General features: G+C 50.0%; 3 protein-coding genes across 3 annotated transcripts; 2 read left to right on the top strand and 1 right to left on the bottom strand.

Moving 5' to 3' along the window:
* The first annotated feature begins 2097 nt into the window (after positions 1–2097).
* On the top strand, positions 2098–5101 carry LOC130124465 (interleukin-12 subunit alpha-like). The gene is made up of 7 exons (XM_056293919.1): positions 2098–2116; positions 2216–2373; positions 2474–2560; positions 3132–3173; positions 3466–3582; positions 4044–4088; positions 4943–5101. The coding sequence occupies exons 1-7, from the start codon at positions 2098–2100 to the stop codon at positions 5099–5101; spliced, it is 627 nt and encodes a 208-aa protein (XP_056149894.1).
* Positions 5102–7918: 2817 nt separating this feature from the next.
* On the top strand, positions 7919–12041 carry LOC130124464 (uncharacterized). The gene is made up of 8 exons (XM_056293918.1): positions 7919–8272; positions 8380–8495; positions 8581–8684; positions 8836–9013; positions 9123–9240; positions 9401–9486; positions 9664–9896; positions 11314–12041. The coding sequence occupies exons 1-8, from the start codon at positions 7919–7921 to the stop codon at positions 12039–12041; spliced, it is 1917 nt and encodes a 638-aa protein (XP_056149893.1).
* Positions 12042–13247: 1206 nt separating this feature from the next.
* arl14 (ADP-ribosylation factor-like 14) lies at positions 13248–14523 on the bottom strand. The gene has a single exon (XM_056292606.1). It carries the CDS (start codon positions 14489–14491, stop codon positions 13916–13918), a length of 576 nt encoding a protein of 191 aa, XP_056148581.1. The 5' UTR covers positions 14492–14523; the 3' UTR covers positions 13248–13915.
* Positions 14524–20876: the final 6353 nt, after the last annotated feature.

Below are 20876 nucleotides of genomic sequence, written 5' to 3'. Positions count from 1 at the left end.
TGGAATATGAACGAGAGGGAGGACAGTGGAATGATGAGGATGCAAGGAGTGGAGGTGATGAGGGCGTATGAGTTTAAATACTTGGGGTCAACTGTTCAAAGTAACGGGGAGCGCGGAAGAGAGGGGAAGAAGAGAGTGCAGGCAGAGTGGAGTGGGTGGAGAAGAGTGTCAGGAGTGATTTGCGACAGAAGGGTAGCAGCAAGAGTTAAAGGGAAGGTTTACAAGATGGTTGTGAGACCAGCTATGTTGTGTGGTTTGGAGACAGTGGCACTGATGAAAAGACGGCAGGAGGAGGAGCTGGAGGTGGCAGAGTTGAAGATGCTGAGATTTTCACTGGGGGTGACGAAGGAGGACGGGATTAGGAACGAGCAGGGGTGCCACCGGGGATTTGGCGCCCCTATTAAGAGTATGACTGAGTATGACAGAGAAGAGGAAAAGAGGAAGGCCAAAGAGGAGGTTTATGGATGTGGTGAGGGAGGACATGCAGGGGGCTGGTGTGACAGAGGAAGACGCGGAAGACAGGAAGAGATGGAAACGGATGATCCGCTGTGGTGACCCCTAACGGGAGCAGCCAAAAGTAGTAGTAGTAATAGTAGCAGTAGTAGTAGTACTAGATGATATTGAGAGTCAAGTGTGCTCCAAAATGGGCTCTCGCCTCGGCCTGACGAGAGCTAACTATAGCTCCACTCCCCTTTTTGATGTAGAAACCACACTATCTAATATGTGTGTGAGACAAAAAAATAGATGAATTAGGCTGACCAGGTTTTCTAGACGGTGTGGTGACAGTGGTGGTTACCGGATTGTTACTCACTCCTTCCAGCAGAAATTAGCCAGCTGGCGGCTAACGGGACAAATGGTCCAGCCGAACTCTACACGGGACAACGGGTTTCTGTGTGTTCTGTAGTAGAATGAGTTGACATTATTGCATAAATACAGGATGTTAGTATCTACTGTAGCATATGTGGCAGTGTTTGATATACTGATGGCATCAGCCTTCACTGATGGTATTAGCCGAGGAAAGTGAGTGCCTGATTGACATTCTTATTAGCATAATATGTCATCTACAAGTGCAAAATCAAACATCTAAAGATTTTTACAGTGTACTATTATATAAAAGAAAATACCAATCACTCTTTCATGCAGCCCAATGTGCTGAAAGTTACCTACTACATATCCTTCAATTAGCTGCAAATTAGATATTAAGATAGCTGTCCATACCAGTTCTTGCTTAAAGTTAGACATTCTTAGTTTACTGGATATGTTTGTTTTGTTACTACAACAACATTTAGTTTTTGCCCGCGTCTCTCGTCCAGAAGCATCCAACCAAGATAAATTCCCAATATAGGTCAACGTACTCAGTGTTCATTAAATCTGAAACTGAACTGGGATACCAGCACAATTGTTTCTCCCTGTTAAAGGGTTTTTTTTAGGGTATTGTTTCTTATCCTATGAAACCCAGCTACTGAGGATTAGTGCCGGTCCCAAGCCCGGACAAATGGGGAGGGTTGCGTCAGGAAAGGCATCCGGCATAAAATCTTTGCCAAATCAAATATGCGGATCATAAATTACGGATGATCCGCTGTGGGGACCCCTAACGGGAGCAGCCGAAAGTAGTAGTAGTAGTTTCTTATCCTATGAGAGGGTCTAAGGACAGGATGTTGTGTTGCTGTAAACGGAGGCAAATTTGTAAATTTGTGATATTGGGCTATACAAATACAATTGACTTGACAATGCAGAAAGACGATCTAATGCACTGAATAAATATCCTTTTGTGGACATTGGTCACTCCCAAAACAACAGAAAAAGGGAGCCTCCTCATGGGCCTCCTCGTGGGCTGGCAGGCACTTCTTATTAAGCCTATAATCCATCGCAAACACGTTTCAAATCACTCATCTGCACCCATGTTAATTCCAGGTCATGTTGATTCCGGTAAATCCAAAAAAGGAAATCACAATTTGTTGACTTGCTTTCAATCTATGTTTCAAAATACTGTGTAAGGAGGAAAGCCCCTGTTTGGACTCCACACTATAAAACACTGAAGCCATCTGAAGCCAGTCAGATAACACAGAGGATTACGAGCAACACTTTTCATTCAGGATGTCCGACCTCAAGCTTTGTAAGTACCCCTCTGCCATCTTAATAATGACCTGATGTGTTTCCGTCAAAACGCTTTAGACTGATTCATTGCATGGAAGTGTTTGTCCCTCCTCAACAGACTTCACTCCTGCACTACAGCTTCTCCTGCTCACTTGTCCTATTTTGCACATCGGCCGCTCTTTGCCGGTACAGTCGGTGCCGAATGGCCCCATAACCAACAGCTGCGCTTTTCATGCACGGCTCCTTCTTTGGAATATCACCGAAGCCCTCGCACAGGTCGGCCTATGTTAGATTCGATAAAAGTGAATTGATATAGTAAGCAGATACCACTTTGTTGTGGATTAACAACCGTTGCTTGTTTGTTTCCGTGTGACAGAACCGCCTATTCAAAGGATTCGACTGCATGGAGCACAACATGGAGCTTTACACGGAGACCGAGACGGCGGCAGCGTGTGCGCCAAGGGTCTGTGGAAAAAATGCTAAATGAATCTCCCTGCATCCCAACTTACCCCATACCTAAAGAATAGAATAGAATACTCTTTATTAGTCATTTTTACATACATACAAATGAAATTTACTCTCTGCATTTAACCCATGCTAGCTGCGTAGCCTTGGGCAGCCGCCGTGCAGCACCCAGGGACCAACTCCAGTTAGTTCTTCCCATTGCCTTGCTCAGGGGCACAGACAGGAGTATTAACCCTTACATGCATGTCTTTTTGATTGACTAAAAACATTACAATGCCCCTAGATGCTTTAGTTTTATGATATCGTGAGTTTGAATATCAGAATACAGCATCGCTTAATTATACGTGGCTTAATAATATGAACATGAAGAATCCATTAATCCATTATGTTATCCATTATAGCTCGATGATGTGCATGACTTGGGCTATGTGGGGACCGAGGCCCCTGACCCAGTATGGGTTTAGAGCTGCTGCTGATGATGATGAAGATGATGATGCTATAAAAACATTGCTTTTAGTAAATATATACACCTACTATTCTAAATTGACCTCCGTCTACCTGTCTGTTAGGAATCGACATGTTCTGGAGTCAAGGCACTGGAGTTTGATCGGGTATGTGCATTTTTGTCCTCTGATATTTTCCCTAAAATATCTGTCAGAAAAAAATTTCTTTGGCTGGTGAAAGTGTAATATTTCATGCCAAAATTGTGCAAAATGAATGAACGAATGAATTGATTGATTGATTGACTGACTGACTGACTGACTGACTGACCGATTAAACCAATTAATCCTCTCAGACTTTCTGGCAAAGTTTGTAAACATTGCCAGAAATGGGGAGGAAACCTTGCCAACATTTCACACCTTCATCCTAATCCTTGACTAGTGTGGTTGTTTTGCCATCTAGGAGTCATGCATGATGAACATTGGGAAAGATCTCCTTTACTACAGCAAAACTCTGGAGACTCACCAAAAGCAATCGCTCAGCCCCGCTGTTCTGCTCAGCCTCCAAGAGCTCATGGAGGTACCAAAAGATCACAAGATGATTTCATGTCACGCGTTTTACAAAGTGACGCAGTCTACGGTGGAGCTAAACCAATTCATTCAATACGACTCGACGCCAGCCATTAACCAGCCATTGTGGAACCAACAACAATCCATTTTCTGCACATAATTGATGACATGGAAGCTGCACATATTCTTAGCATCATCTTTTTCATATGTCTCACACTATCCAAAGTATCAGCACATGAAAAGTAGTTAACAGTGGCCGAGCCGATTAAAAGGCCAAACTGGTCTCTCTTTATGAGGTCTAGTCCCTTACAATAACCAGTTTGTACACAACCAGCGATGTGACTTGGGGGATTGTCTTTGAAGAAGTTGTTGAATTCATTGTAAATCACTCTGCATAAGAGCATCAGCTCAACACATAAAATGCAAAAACAAACCAAAATAATAATAATAATAATCTTTTGTTCCCAACAGAACTGCTTCCCACGGTCTTTGTCCAAACATGGGCAATTTAAGGAGGTAAGTGATCGATTCAGTTACAACTTAATCTAGATAGAAGGGTACATCAGATACCAAATAAAGTATGACCCGGTACTCCCAAGATAAAACTCCCAATATGCAACATTATGTTCTGGGTAAGAGATGAAGCTATTGAATTGAATGATCTATATTTTTGGTAGGGCAATTGTAACTGAACCAGTGGAGGCTGGCCAGTACAGGGCGCTGGGGTGCCGCCCCCTTTTAAATATCAAGAGATGAAAATCTACTTAAACATGTTAAATATAATTTAGTTGTATTACACAAATAATTATGGTATAAAATTGTTTTTCAGTCTGTGAGCGCCTGTCAGCAGCCATTAAGTATTGGGTCCAAATGGTGTTTGGTTGATTTCTGTCTGAATACATATACTTCCTGGGTGAGGGGCGCCGGCCAAACCATACCTCATGTAAGCCCTCAAACTTTTAGCCAGCAGGTGACCTGAGGCTGCTGTCTGATCTGTTTCTTCAGATTTTCTATGGGGCACAGTTCTGCGCGCCCCTGACACTCCCACTTTTATTGGCAGCAAATTGGTATTGTTTTAATGTTTTGTGATCTAATGTGATTGGACAATTCTCGTGGTGGTCAATCATGTTCACACCCACCACCACGCCTCGTCTCGACTGTCAATCATCCACCGTCTACGAACCCTGATCAAATCTATAGGCTACATTGTCCTTCTTAATAACTCTGTGACTGTGTGGACATTAAAGCAGCTGTCAGGTGTGCTGTGCCAAGGTAGGGAAATTGCGCACCCCCCCCCCAAAATTTTTAGCACCAGCCGCCACTGAACTGAATCAACCATTCATTGTATATGTATCGCTATTACTTTGCAGGCTACTCTTGACCATCTAAACACCTTTGAGAAAAGAGTTTATCGTTGCAAAGTGCTGAGGGGTTTCCAGGTCCGTGCCGTCACGATCAACAGAGTCATTGAATATATGCAGTCTGAAGAACAGGAAAAAATGAAGCACGCTGTAATGCAGGACGACTGATTGGTTTCTCAAAGCCATTCAGAACAATTCTGTGGAATAGAGAAATTATGTGTCCATGTTACCACAAAGTGCACAGTTGTCAACTGTAAATCAGGTGTAACAGGAAACACTAGCACATTTTACTAATTTATACTTTTGTATGTATTTATTCATTTGTTACTGTGTCAATTCGAGTGTGGTTTTCATATCATGAGGTTGATTTAATGTTATCTTTATAGACCAGACGCTATTTATTTTACCTATTTATTAAGGACTAATTATTGTTCCACCCCAACTATTTATTTTGTCAGTCATATGATCCTGTATGAAAATGTGTGAAATACATGTTTTTTCCTGCGTTAACAGACTCTCTGTAAATTTATTTATTCTGATTTGAACTTGAATTTCTTCTCTTGGCTTAGCTATAGCAAACATGTCAGGTCAGGTCAAGTTTATTTGTACAGCCTTAAATCACAGTTCCAGTCTGACAGGGCTACATCTCCATGCTGAAAAACAAAAATAGGGATCGTAAACTACATCCCGATTCTGATGAGGAAAACTAGACAGGTTAAAAAAAAACGTGTGTCCGGGTAACATAGCGGTCTATTCCGTTGCCTACCAACACGTGGTTCGCCGGTTCGAATCCGCGTGTTACTTCCAGCTTATTCGGGCGTCCCTACAGACACAATTGGCTGTGTCTGCGGGTGAGACGGTGGATGTAGGTATGTATCCTGGTCGCTGCACTAGCGCCTCCTCTGGTCAGTTGGGGTGCCTGTTCGGGGGGGGGGACTGGGGGGAATAGCATGATCCTCCCACGTGCTACGTCCCCCTGGTGAAACTCCTCACTGTCAGGCGAAAAGAAGTGGCTGGCGACTCCACATGTATCGGAGGAGGCCTGTGGTAGTCTGCAGCCCTCCCAGATCGGCGGGGGGTGGGGCAGTGGAATGTGTGTGTTTGAGAGAGAGAGAGAGAGAGAGAGAGAGAGAGAGAGAGAGAGAGAGAGAGAGAGAGAGAGAGAGAGAGAGAGAAAGACAGATACAGAGAGAGTTTTCGGCATCAGGCCATTCTTGTGGGTACTTCTCTATAGTGTTGTTGTACAGCACACTTGCTATATAACAATAGTGTCGTTGCTGTAACTTGGTATCTCGGATGTGATGCTGCTGTTGATGCAGCGTTGTTAGCCCACCCACCCAATATCACCACCAGCCATCACTGTATATATATGAGCTGTATATCACTGTCAGCTGCCAAGCTGATGAGTACGGGACGCACAAAGCAGGCTTGTACTGCTATGAATTAAAGTTTTTTTCTACATCTATCTTAATATATATATATATCCATCCATCCATTGCCTTAACCGCTTATCCTGCTCTCAGGGTCGCGGGGATGCTTGAGCCTATTACAGCAGTCAATGGACGGCAGGCGGGGAAGACACCCTGGACAGGCCGCCAGGCCATCACAGGGCCCACACACACACACACACACACACACAAACCCATAATATACATATTTATTATGGGTGTGTGTGTGTGTGTATGTATATATATATATATATATAATAGAACAGAATACATAGGTCATTTGTCATTGTACATGCATACAATGAAATTAATTCTCTGCATTTAACCCATCCTAGCTGTGTAGCTGGGAGCAGTGGGCAGCCGCTGTGCAGCACCTGAGGACCAACTCCAGTTAGTTCTTCCTATTGCCTCGGTCAGGGGCACAGACAGGAGTATCAACCTAACGTACATGTCTTTGATGGTGGGAGAAAACCGGAGCGCCCGGAGGAAACCCACCCACCTTTGTTATTCCCGTGCTCGAAGAGACTTCTGAGGATCTGCAGACTTCCGGATCCCACCGCTGCCACCAATGTAACCGGTTATTTTCTTGCCCGGTGCGGGACTCGATACGGGATGTACTGCACCACAAGGCGACGTCGCTAACCGCTCGGCTAAAGGGTCAGACCCGTATTATTAGTTTACATTACTATTAATATAAGAGAGGTCTCCTTTACAAGACGCCAGCAGAGGCGAAGTTTGCACAGGTTACCACGGTTACGCGTCTCCTACCGGCAAGACGCTCTCAGGAAGTGACGTAATAATTACGCGCCGAGCGGTGGGTCTGAAAAGATACGTAGCCGCAGCTGTTTATTCACACAAAAGTATGTTGGACGATGTTCATATATGACTTATACAGACACATATTCGTTGTGTAGTGCATAGTATGCGATTTTGGGTGTAGCAGCCTCTTTGGCTTTATTATCGCCTCTTCGTCTTGTCTGAAACAAGTTCAACAGGGTCACACGCCCAGACAAATAGGCCATATTCCCCGCTCAGTACACCGATTTGGGTGCTGGGCCTCACATTTTTTCTACTGGACTGTATTTATTTGAGCTATGGTTGTTGGCTGTATGAAATGTGTATTTGTACACTGACTGCACAAGCAAAATGTTCATTTCTATCTGAATCGTGTAGGTTGACGGCCCAGTTACTTCCTTTTTCTAAGTTGCATTCCCACCCGGTGGCAAGCCCAAGTTCATGTTGGGCGTCGGGATCTATAGATAGATGGATATAGGAAAGCACCGCAGACTGAGTCAGGTGCATAATTGATTGTACGACCATGAGCCTTTTCAGCACAAACCCTGGGAATGTAGTTGCATTCAAATGGCAAACGACCTCGCCAATCAACCCCATTTAGATCCAGCTGTGACTGGGCTGCGCCTGCTCAGTGATTGGTCCGCGCTGAATTGAAAGTCCTTTAGATGATTGGCATGCGTCACGATAATTTCAGTGGGTGCGGAGCCAGCACTCTCACGAGTTAGTTTCGCAAAGCCTCGGCATGGACCTTCTGCAGCGTGCTCCGTGGCTGACCCTGGCCTTGTTCAACCTTTGCGGGCTCATGCGATGCCAGTTCGCCTACCCCTGGAGCGCCAACGTGGGGAACTCGCAGGAGTCCGAGTCTATCGAGGGGCTTCCTGTGGAGCAAAAGTCTGTCGTGGTGGTGTGCCACGAGGACTCGATGGAGGTGGTGGTGCAGGCTGACCTGTTCGACACGGGCATTCACGTCGACGGCAGGTTTTTGCACTTGGGTTCGCCCTCAGAAGGCATGGGAGGTGCGTGTGGAGCATTTCCATCCGGAGAGGCACAGTTCACCATCCACATCCACTTGGGAGACTGTGGAACTAGACTGTCAGTAAGTGTTATGGGTCTGTTGATGTCTTGGCTTAGTAGGTGTTTCTCTCATTTGTTGTGGTTTGCACACGTGAGCCACGATGTAGCTAATATTTCACTTTTTTTCAGTCCACAGTAGAGAAGCTTATCTATTCAAACGTGGTGATCTACACCCCTGAACCTTCATCTGATGGTGTACTTCGACTGGATGGGGCGTCTATTCCGGTGGAATGCCACTATGAAAGGTAACGTAGAGTGAATTTCCCTCTATCCTCTACGACAAATGTATAACAAACACTACCTTGAAACTGATTTTTTTTTTTATTAAAGGAGGTACGCTATGGATGGCATTGCTGTGCACCCCACATGGCTCCCTTTTTCTTCCATCGCCCAGGCTAAGGATCAAATAGACTTCAACCTGCAGTTAATGACTGGTATTGCAATACTGGTGGTGTTATTTTTTTCATAAGTCTTCCAAGTTGTTTTCAGGCAGCTGCGAAGATCTGTCATTGCCCTGTTGTATGCCAAAGAAGCCAAGGTCGATGGGTTGCCTTCCTCAATTGTGTGGTGTCCTTGTCTGCCTAGATGACTGGCACTTTGAGAGGGGGTCTCCTGTGTACTTCCTGGGTGACCCCATTCACTTGGAGGTGTCGCTGGTGATGGGCCACCACATGCCCCTACGAGTCTACGTAGACCATTGTGTTGCAACAGCGACCCCCAACCCAGACGCTGCCTTGAAATACGAATTTATTAAAGATAATGGGTGAGCGCTCGCATTCACACGCATTCGGCTTAATTTTGTAGAAATCGTCAGTTTCGTTTCGAAGAAAGCTTTGATTTCCAAGTATACACTCCCAACGTCATCCCACCAGGTGTCTCGTCGATGCCTATTTGACGAGATCCCGCTCCCGTTTCCTGCCGAGAGTCCACGAGCACACGCTGCAGTTCCAGCTGGACGCGTTCAGGTTTTACCAGGAGCCTTCTAATGTGGTCAGTGGTCTCTGCTGTCGCCCAGGAGCCCGCCTTTCTAATCAAGGAAGCGGGGGTCTCTTTTGATACGTAGTTTTGTCCATGCAACGTCATCAAGCCTGACCAAGGGCGTTGAATATATGTGCCTATATAAACGTAATTCTTGCACTTTCCCCCTCAGATCTACGTGGCCTGCACCGTAAAGGCTGTCTCGCTCATGCAAGCAGTCGACTCTCCGAGCCGAGCGTGCTCCTTCATTGATAACAGGTGAGGATTTTTTTTAGTGAGGCAGCTTTGACCTTTCAGACCACACTGTGCAGTCCAGAGCCATCTTATCTACTTGGGCAGCAGTTTATTGCATTGATAAATGCCAATGTGTGCTCATCCTGAAGTCACGATGACCCTGCCAGTAACTTGGCCACTCCCTCCCCCCCCCCCACTTAGATGGCAGTCGGTAGATGGGGACGATGAGGTATGCCGAACCTGTGGTGACCCAAAGCGACTGGGAGAGTCCAAATACGTCACAGCTCGTCCTGCCATTACCATACCGGCCTCAAACGGCAAAGTTCCCAACCAAGAGCCGGCCTCCTACTTCCGTTTCCGCCCGCGCGCACACCGAACACAGCCCAACAACCATTCACCGTCCGTCTCCCCCACTGGTGTGAAGAGGGCTCCAGGTGGGTATCGCAGCTGATTTGGAGCCGCTTTTGATATGGTCGGTGCAAATAACCCGAATCTTGGTCCTTTTTTTCAGAGTTTTCCAGGACCGCCCACTTGGGCCCGCTGGTCATCCTGCCCTCCCGTATGGCAACGGGGACGCTCTGAACCCAAGTACCGAGGAGTCCCCAGTGGAGCCGGTACAAATGGACCAACCTGACACATTGTCCGCTGTCCTCCAGACTAGAAACGCGAACGCAACGCTGTGAATAATGCAACAGGACAGCCCAGACAAAGTGTGTTGAGTGGCGCAGCAAGTAAATTTATTTCACCCACTCAACCTTTGTTGCTCTGTCCTGAGATTTTTTTTTTTTTTGTCCAGCCGTGTCGGAAGTGTGTTGTGTGTAATTCCACTTGCAGGATGCGTTACAAACCGTGTTGTCTAATAAACGTTTTACACCATGTCATGGTTTTATTGTTGCCCCCTGCTTCCGCAGACTGCGAGGCGTGCTTGGGTCTTATAGGCTCACATCCGGCTTCGCAGCGTTTTAGTGGCTCGAGGCCGTTTTTTGCCATGCATTTGCACATTCCGGCTGCTGAGCATCCGCTCGTTTGACCTCAGCTCCACCACTCTCTGCACGCCCGCGGGGGCTCGTCTGCGCGACGTCCTGATGGCGGCCATTTAAAAACCAAAGAGGCAGGCATCTTAACTGCCGGAGCACTCCCTCGCTCCATTACCACCCGCAGCCTGCTTTGGCAGTGCATCCACATTATCGCTCCCTGTCGGGGTGTCATGGTGCCGGCTAAGGAGCTCACCCCTTCCTGTTGCCCCTTTTTCTCTTCTTTTGTTGGCCAGTCGGTTGCTTTGCAGCTTGTGTAGCGAATACACTCGTCTCTTAGTCTGGTTTTCTTACGAAGGGAACCCTAAATCAGCTTCACCAGGGCGCATACGTGCATTTGGGAGGGGGGGGGTGTATTTCAGCACCACGGACGGCTTGCCTCATACCCCCCCCCTTCAACATTTTTTTTTCCTTTTTGCCATTTTCCCGCTGTCGTGATTAATCACTTCTGTGTTGTGAGTTTCCGACACGACGGATCGATTTCTCGGGCGCCGCCTGTTTACTTTCCTACCGGAGGACGTAACGCATGTGTGTGTGTGTTGGGGTGAGGAGGGGGGGGGGGACACACTGCTGGGCGAGCTTTTCCATTAGGCGGCAGCAATTCCCCCCCCCCCCCACCACCACCACTAAGTGCTTAATCGACCACGGGAACGCTGAAGTGCCCTTAGGAGGTATGGTCTTTACGCGATGCAATCGTATATATAATTGGTTTACCAACATATTCGTACGACTTAAAGACTCATTTGGTACGTTGGGGGGGAGGGGAGTTTGAGTGCATCAGCCGTATGAATATTCAATGCGCGTAAATTGCCTATAGATGGCGAGGGTAAGGTGAACGTGTTTCTCCGGCGAGGTCTTTGCGGACATGTTGCTCCTCGCACGGCCCGGCCGCGGCGGACGGCTCAGTGCGTAAAGGCGCCGCTGCCCAAGCGCACGCGGATGGGACGAGCGTCCCTCGTGCGACCTAACGTCGACGGAATAGCGGCTCCTCTCTCGCAGCCCACAGCCATGGTGACCGTCAAGTGTGGAACGCTGGCGCTCGTCGCCTGCGTGTTGGCCAACAACGCCGTTTACTCGGTGCGAAAGTGCGGGCGGGCGCTTTGCCGGGACGACCACGTCTGCTGCGCGCAGGACAACAACTCCACCGACGTGGCGTGCTGCAAGCAGATCGTGTACACGGCTTACTACAACATCGCCATGGTCACCCGCAAGATCTCCGGGGTGCTCATCCTGCTCCTCCTGTTCGCCGTGGGCTATTTCGTGCAGCGCATGGTGTGCGCCAAGTCGAGGCGACAGCTGCGCAATTCCGGACGCGCCACACCTCACGGTGGCCATCATCAGCCCGCCGCCGCGGTATCGCAGGAGCTGCTTATCGCCGACGGCCCCGCGTCGCGGAGCCGCACGGATCCGGATCCGGCCTCGGCCCCGGGTCCTGCCCCGGGTTTTGCCCAGCTGCCCACATACGATGAATGCAAACACCTGCCAACGTACGAGGAGTCGGTGAGGGAACCGTGCAGAGGTCGGTCGGACACCGCACTGCAGTGACAGAGTCCGGCCTGTAGAGGGCCTCAAATATGTCCCCTTTTTTTTATTATTTTCTTCTTTCGCAAAAATGTGGACCTTTTTCTTCCGAGCGCGGGATCCCTTGTCCAATACGACCTGCTATGAATGCCCTCCTCGTAGTTTAGTAGTGCCAAACACTGGATGTACTAAGCTTAAAGACGCATAGTGGCGTCTGTCAGCTTGTTTCTGCTTTTTTTCCCCAACTGCTGCTTGGTTTCACTGATACACTTTGGACATTTTGGACCTTTTCGTTGGTGGGAGGTCGAACGACCCACCCGACCCTTGCATGCTGCACGAGAATCAGCTTCGTATCCTCTTATTTGGTCATTTTTTTCATCAATAATGGGCTTTCCACACCATAGATCGCACGGTAATTTCAGTATAGCCCATTTGGTGGTTTAATATCTCGGTTTGCAGCAAAGCTCGAGCGGGAAGACCACGTGAGCCGAGACCCGAGCGAGACTGTGTCGGATTTAAATCGGAGTTATGGGGATGAAGGTTGACTTGATCACTGCGCAGTGTGAGGTCTGGGCCAGATGTATTGGAAATATCTCATGTAGTAAATCCAGTTTCCAAGTATTTCTGTACTGAACCCGCTGCAGCTGTTTTTCCTCGTCGACCGCTGCTTGGTGTTGCACTGTCATGTACACTTCCTGTATTTACATAAACATTAACATTTGCAAATGAGACGTGACACGTTTTGCTCGTATTTGCATGCCTTTATTTCATCTGAATTTTTAGGGAGTCTGTGCAACATCTGACCCGGGACAATATAGGTGAAGACTTGCCCTTCTGGCACTGTCCCTCAACCATGTGGTTAAGACCACACCAGGTGAGTCCAGTCCAAGTCCTTAAGGAGGGGGGGGGTACAATTTAAGTGGAGCCAAAACTGATCCCAGATAGCGAAATTGCTGTGGTCCGGTCCCGTCCCACACCCGGCACTTCATCCGGTCTACATGCCGCGTGGAATGACGGCACTTGGGCGGTCCGCTCCTGTTTGGGCCAGAACCAAGCCATAGCCATGCCGCATGTGCCACATATTTGCCAAAGGTGGCCCATATTTGTTTTGTGATATTTGGGCCATATTCACCATTCACCACACGGACCACTTCAGGCTCACATCCATGTTGTCAGGGCCGGAAGGAGGCCATCAGTGCCGCATCATCGCCTGACGCGGCCCGCACCCGGATGCTGTCTGGGAAGAAAAGAGAGCGGTGCAAGTCCAAATTCCACCACGCTGTAACATTTAGGCTTTTATTTCCCTCCAAGAAAAAAAACGTACGTCCGATGCCGAAACAAAATTACAATATTGATAGCAATACCAAAGAAAGAAATCAAGACTGACGATTTGCCAAAACCCTGGATTTGAATAAATTATACGTGGACGCTTTTCTGACACGTGTTCTCATCCCAGCGCGTCATGGCGCTGACACTCAAGAGTCGACCGACGTGCAAGTCGATTACCCGCGCACAGCCATTACCCAGCCACTGCGTCCTTCATTTTCATACCACCGGCCGGAAGTTGAAAGGTTGGCGCCATGACTCACCCGCCCGCCGCGTGTCTGTGCAGACGCGGAAGCGGCCCCGGGCACGCGCTGAAGGGCTTCTGGAGTGACGGTCACTGAATGCAGATCCTAGGTTTACCCACATGTTAACTCACCAACCCCGGTGATTACCGTCCTTCTTAAATTAGCAGCTATTTCCATTTAAATTAAGCACTCAACAAAACGACCCCCCCTCCCCCCTCGAGCCACCGACGTAGATGGTTTACTCTCTCCAAGTCCTCCAACCCGTACGACCGCATAGGTCGTACACCCTCCGAGCACGACCCGCAGGGTAGGGGGGGTCCCCCCCCTCTACTTCGGCGTGGGAAGGAGGCGCAGCGTGTTCCTCACTATATGCGAGTCTGAGCTGAGCAGGCGGGTCACCCGTTCGAACCCCTCCCTGAGGCCGAAGCCCGTCGCGGCCGAGCAGGGCTGCACGAACCAGTCGCGCCCGGCGCACACCTTCCTCAGCTTCAGGCGCTCCGTCAGCTCGGTGACGGTCAGCGCGCCGTCGACGTCCTGCTTGTTGGCGAGGACGAGCAGCGGGCGGCCCCGCAGCTGGTCGCTGGCCAGGACGCGCTCCAGCGCCCGGCGGGCCTCGTCCAGGCGCCGCGGGTCCGAGCTGTCCACCACGAACGCCACGGCCGCCGTGTCCTGGTAGAAACTCCTCCAGTGCCGCCGCATGCCGCGCTGGCCGCCCACGTCCCACACCGTCAGCGGCGCGTCCCGCCGGCTCTCCATCATCTCCACGTTGAAGCCGACGGTGGGGACGGTCGTCACGCGCGAGTCGTACTTGGCTTTGTACAGCAGGGTGGATTTGCCGGCGTTGTCCAGGCCCAGCAGGAGAACCCGGACCTCCTCCGGCTGCTTGGATCCCCGCGTGCCCATCGCATGCAATGGCACAAAGTCGGATAAAAAAAAAAAAAGAGGGGGGGGTTGTTCTTGGGCCTACGTGTGGAAAGTAGAAACACACACTTGGCATGCGCCCATCCGGGGCCAAAGTTTACAAGGCGGATGCTCCTAATGGCGTGTGAGCAGATAAGAGCGTTAAACGCGTTAATTATTATAGTCATTACGTAACGGCCGTGTGCCCAGCGGCCGGGGCTCGCTGCTCACTGACGTCGCTCAAACACGGGCGCTCCCCCCCCCCCGGTGTGCGCCACCCACTGCGGGGCTTCCGCTTCAGCAGCGCCCACGGTATGTAGGACACGCGCGGCTTGACTTGTTGCAACTTTCGTTTGTTTGTCGTTTATTTCGGGTGGTTACATTGTGTCGGTTGTTTAAGGCAAAGTAAGCACGACACGTGACACCACTCGTTGCGGCGCGCTGATCAATGCTGCGTATTTCACTGCGTTCAAGTGCCCCCGGGGCTTGTTTATCTGTGCATAATCGTCGTTTTACTCGTTGTTTACACACCTGGCCATGCAAAGCACCCACGCTGCTCAGAGGCAGAACCTTGTTCCGCCTTTTGCATAGGCTCTGCAATTAATAGCCTCAAAGAGAAGAAGAAGAAGAAAGGACTCTTAACACATTCGGGGAGTTTTATTCACGCCGTCAGCGGCTGGACGATTATACAGTTTTACATATACAGTATGTACCCCCCAAGCAGAACACCTCATTGTTAGCTGCAGTGTTGCAGGCCACAGCGCGTGGTAACGACGACCACGTGGTTCACAGTAATTAAAGACACCGAGGCTTTAAACGCCCAGAGAAAGAAAGAAAGAAAGAAAGAAGTAAAACTTGTGCTCTTTGAATCAATGTTGGCCTCCTTTGTGCAGGATAATACCAAAGACACACTGACTCTGACACGTTCACTTCAAGACACAGATTGATAAACATTTTGCATGTGACGACCCCCCCCCGCCTCCTCCTCCCCCCCCTCAAAAAAATGTGCAAATCAGGACTCAGAAACACTGAAACCTGTCAACAACAAGGGAGGCACCAGCCCCCCTGCTTCATCCTTCACAGCCCCTTTTTGACTGCGGTGCAAAAATGACCCACTTTAAATCTTCAAAACTCTGGTTACAAGAGTTGTGTGTGTGTGTGTGTGTGTGTGTGTGTGTGTGTGTGTGTGTGTTTAGTTTAGTTGAAACCTGCAGAGAACAGTGAAAGCCCCCCCCCTGCATCCTTTGGCCCGCGCTACAGTTAGTGCTGGCCTTCAAATGGGTCTCGCGTTGTCATGGGAACAGATCAACCCGTTCGTAACCGGGTAAACGAAAACCAGTTCTCCTCTGGCACGGCTTCGCGTCGCCCCTCCCCTCTTCGTCGGGAGTAATACAAAGTGAATCAACGACTCGTGCAGAGGATCATTTGAAATAAAGCCACTACTTCCGATCCAGTTCACTGACGTCATCCGACGCCGTTGGGGTCCACCCCGATCCCCCCGCGCGAGCCGCTTCAAAATCCGGCGTGTCGACGCCCCGGCTCGGGTCGGCGCCTTATTGAGGACGCACGAAACGTAAACCACCCCCCCCCCCTCGACAAGGAGATCCGTCCGAGGAGGGGGTTTCTCAGGATCGCTCCCACTTCTCTCTCGGCTTCACCCACACGCCGCCCGTCGGGTTGTCCATCACGTAGACCAGCCCCGCGGTGTCCCAGCGGCGGCCGCCGGGACGGCGGGCACGAGGCGTCGCCCTCTTCGGCGCCCGGCCGGACGAGCGACCGACGCCCGCGGGCGGGGCGCGCACAGCGGCGGCGGGGGCGGCGGCGTGCGCGGAGGATTCGCTCCTCTTCTGGTACAACGAGCCGCGTTTCTCCGGCGCGCCGCACCGCTGCAGGAGCGCCGCGGATGACTTGGAGCCGTGCAGGCCCATCTCGAACTCCCCCGGATAAAGTCCGCCCCGTCTAGACCACTTCGCGAGCGGTCTCAACGAGCAGTGCACGTATCGCTCGTGCGTTTGTTTTAAATATGTCCACGCGCCGGAGGAGGGGGCAGGGGGGCGGGGGGAGGAGGAGGGGGGGATTCCTGTAAAGCTGCGTGCAGCGTGACGCGCACGGATGCGCGACATTTGGCGCAGGCGGGTGTTTTATTATGCGCGTGCTATTCTGAGGCGCCCCAGCTGGCACGGGCCGTCACCGGTGACCAGGCGAGGTGGGACGCGAGCGACCCTCGCGGCCCCAAACGGCCTCCTCTGCCAGTAACGCTGCGGCGCTTCGCTTACGTCGGCGCGCAGTTACGGCACAGGGTGCTATTTGTGGTCCGCCGGTGACGTCACGCTTCTTCTCTTTTTTTTGTAGTTTTGTTGTTCAGTGATTTGGGAGATTATTACCGTAACTGACGATGTAAAAACATTTTTTTTAAAGATTTCAGTCGGTTGAAAAGGTCATTTCCTTTGTTAGGGCATGTTCTGTTCTTGTCTAGATGAAATGTAGACCCCCCCCCCTATCCATTGACAGAACAATGTAGAGTTGCCATGTCGTTGTACGGCATGATCAAATTTGTGACGACATACTATGGCAGTATAGCGCCATAGGCTCAAAGTAAGTTATTTCTGCCCAAATGATGGTTTCTGTTTCAGCAAAGATAAGATCCGGTTTGCACCGTGTTTTGAGCTTCTGCAACTCCCATCTGAGCAATACCTTGGGTTTAATCTGACACTGCCAGAGCAAACCTCACAGCGTTGCCTTTCTGCAGAAGAGACCCACATTTGTGCAAACTTGTGCTCGAGAGAAAACCAGCAGCCACTCCAGTTTCATGTGTTGGGTCATTTTTGGCCCGGGTCTCGAAAATCGAGGAGCATCTTAGCTGACTAAAACTGAATGGCATTCCAGAAAGGCGGGATATGGTCACGGTGTGTTTCGTAATGTTTCATGGCGTATAAATAAACCTGCAGGCTTTGGCAGGTTGACAGCACGCCGTGCAGATGCACAAGGCCTGAGCTCGACAAAAAGCTGAAACTTACCATCCCAGATAGCAAAGTTGCTGTGGGCCCGGACCCGTCCCACACCGACACGTTCACCCGGCCCACATACCGCGTGGAATGACGGCACTTGGGCGGACCGCTCCTGTTTCCCAGGTCTGAGCCAGAACCAAGCCATAGCAATGCCGCATGTGCAACATATTTGCCAAAGGTGGCCCATATTTGTTTTGTGATATTTGACCATTCACCACACGGGGCACTTCAGGGTCACATCCAGATCACATGCTGCCGAGAGCACCGCATCTTTGCCAAAAAAGGCCCACATTTGATTTGTCATGTTTGGGCCATATTTGCTATGGGGCCACTTCAGGCTCACATCCATTTTGTCAGGGCCAGAAGAAGGCCATCAGTGCTGCATCATTGCCTGACGTGGCCCACATCTGGAGCCTATCTGGGTTTCATACACTGGGTCATTGTTGGCCCAGGTCTCGAAAATCGAGGCTCTGACTAAGGCCGAATGGCATTTGAGAAAGGCGGGTTATGGCCAGGGTGTGTTTGGTAATGTTTCATGGCGTATAAATAAACCTGCAGCCTTTGGCACGTCGTGCAGATACACAAGGCCTGAGCTCGACAAACAGCTGAAAGTTACCACGCAGAAACGTGCGAACTGGACGATAGACAGAAGACCGAAACACATCACCAGCAACATCAAAACAATTACAATGCATTTCACGTGGAATATGATATCATTTTAATACTCATAAGTTTACATAATCATGTGTTTGGCCAATTTACACAATGACCATCACGCGAAATGTTCCAGGTATGGTCCGGGCTTGAAATCAGAGAGATTTTATTGTAGTTCATTGTAAACCGGTGCTGATGTACGTACAGAGGAACATTATTCAACAGAATGGGGCGACCTGACCCAGAAACAATAAATAAGGCATTAAGGTAAACTGCTAAATTTAAAAAAAAAAAGAAGGCCTGTCACTACTTTCCCAACAAGTCCTCCAACCCACATGACCACATAGGTCGTTTGTCCGCTAATACGACCCGCAGCAGCGGTTCCTAAATTAGCGCCCCCTACCGGCGGAAGGCGATACGTCACAGATACTTTTCGCCTCTGCGCATTGTGGGTTTTTCAAACAATTTGAGAACAATCGAATATGTAGTCAGTGCGTTGTTGTGTTGTTTCGCCGTCTAGTGTGGTAACCAAGATTGCTCTTTGCAGTATGTTTACCTATGAATAACGTTATAAGAGGTGACTTGACGTTAGCCAAAAGTTAGAAAGTCAGCTAGCGTGGACATTACAACCGCTATGTCACATTGAACTTTTCTTGTATCAGTCTTCGTTCTCGCGAGAGCTTATGGAAGGAGATCGCTTATTGTTACCGGGAAAGTAACGCATCGCAGCGAATTCGGGGGGCAACCACGGGAACTGCCGCGGCCGGGACGCGAACCCGCGTCGCCCGCACCGTGGGAGACATCGCTAACCGCTCGACTAAAGGGTCAGACCCGCCAGCCAGCGGCCAACGTGTCTAGTTATCCATGCAGGTTACACTATGTCGCGGACTCTGTTGACATAAGGCGCCATAATAGGTTATGGTCTCTTTAAGGAAACGTGTTTCCGGATTGACAGGTGAGTTACGGCGATGATTGGTTGGAGCAGCGCCGTGTTGCTCGGGCTGTTGGTTTGGGAACGAAACAAGACGACGCTGCTTGTACAAACGACCTATGGGGTCGTTTTTTGGTGGAGGACAGTGTCTTCCTTCCGCTGACTGAAATATCATGGGACCCTGTCGGTCAAATGAAGTATATGAATGCAAGACAGTCGTCCGTCAAGTATTGTCGGTCATGACTCTGTCCGGTTGTGTTGTCGGTCATGACTCAGTCCGGTTGTGTTGTCGGTCATGACTCAGTCCGGTTGTATTGTCGGTCATGACTCTGTCCGGTTGTGTTGTCGGTCATGACTCAGTCCGGTTGTGTTGTCGGTCATGACTGTCCGGTTGTATTGTCGGCCATGGCTCTGTCCGGTTGTGTTGTCGGTCATGACTCTGTTCGGTTGTGTTGTCGGTCATGACTGTCCGGTTGTACTATCGGTCATGACTCTGTCCGGTTGTACTATCGGCCATGACTCTGTCCGGTTGTGTTGTCGGTCATGACTCTGTCCGGTTGTACTATCGGCCATGACTCTGTCCGGTTGTACTATCGGCCATGACTCTGTCCGGTTGTACTATCGGCCATGACTCTGTCCGGTTGTGTTGTCGGTCATGACTCTGTCCGGTTGTACTATCGGCCATGACTCTGTCCGGTTGTGTTGTCGGTCATGACTCTGTCCGGTTGTACTATCGGCCATGACTCTGTCCGGTTGTGTTGTCGGTCATGACTTTGTCCGGTTGTACTATCGGCCATGACTCTGTCCGGTTGTGTTGTCGGTCATGACTCTGTCCGGTTGTACTATCGGTCATGACTCTGTCCGGTTGTACTATCGGTCATGACTCTGTCCGGTTGTACTATCGGCCATGACTCTGTCCGGTTGTATTGTCGGTCATGACTGTCCGGTTGTACTATCGGTCATGACTCTGTCCGGTTGTACTATCGGCCATGACTCTGTCCGGTTGTATTGTCGGTCATGACTGTCCGGTTGTACTATCGGTCATGACTCTGTCCGGTTGTACCATCGGCCATGTCTCAGTCCGGTTGTATTGTCGGTCATGACTCAGTCCGGTTGTACTGTCGGTCATGACTCAGTCCGGTTGTATTGTCGGTCATGACTCTGTCCGGTTGTACTATCGGCCATGACTCAGTCCGATTGTACTATCGGCCATGTCTCAGTCCGGTTGTACCATCGGCCATGTCTCAGTCCGGTTGTATTGTCGGTCATGACTCTGTCCGGTTGTACTATCGGCCATGACTCAGTCCGATTGTACTATCGGCCATGTCTCAGTCCGGTTGTACTGTCGGCCATGTCTCAGTCCGGTTGTATTGTCGGTCATGACTCTGTCCGATTGTACTATCGGCCATGTCTCAGTCCGGTTGTGTTGTCGGCCATGTCTCAGTCCGGTTGTGTTGTCGGCCATGTCTCAGTCCGGTTGTATTGTCGCTCATGACTCAGTCCGGTTGTGTTGTCGGTCATGACTCTGTCCGGTTGTGTTACGTCACAGGCATGTCGCGTTACTAGCAAACAGCATTCCCGTTGCGTCTGTGCACGAGGCGTCATCTCAGAGTCAGCGCGTAAACCGCAGCTCGTGCTTCTGTGCGCGCTCCGGTAAGAAGGCAGCCCAGCAGCATCTACTGGCGCGCGCACTGTGCACGTCGTTCATGAGCATGGACAAGCCGAAGCACGTGCCCTGGTACAGGTGGCATAAAACCACGTGGTTCTGGAAAAGCTATTCAGCCCCATTATCGAT

This window comes from Lampris incognitus, chromosome 14 (genome assembly GCF_029633865.1).
Source record: "Lampris incognitus isolate fLamInc1 chromosome 14, fLamInc1.hap2, whole genome shotgun sequence".
Lineage (NCBI taxonomy): Eukaryota > Metazoa > Chordata > Actinopteri > Lampriformes > Lampridae > Lampris > Lampris incognitus.
This window is presented reverse-complemented; position numbering and strand designations above follow the sequence as displayed.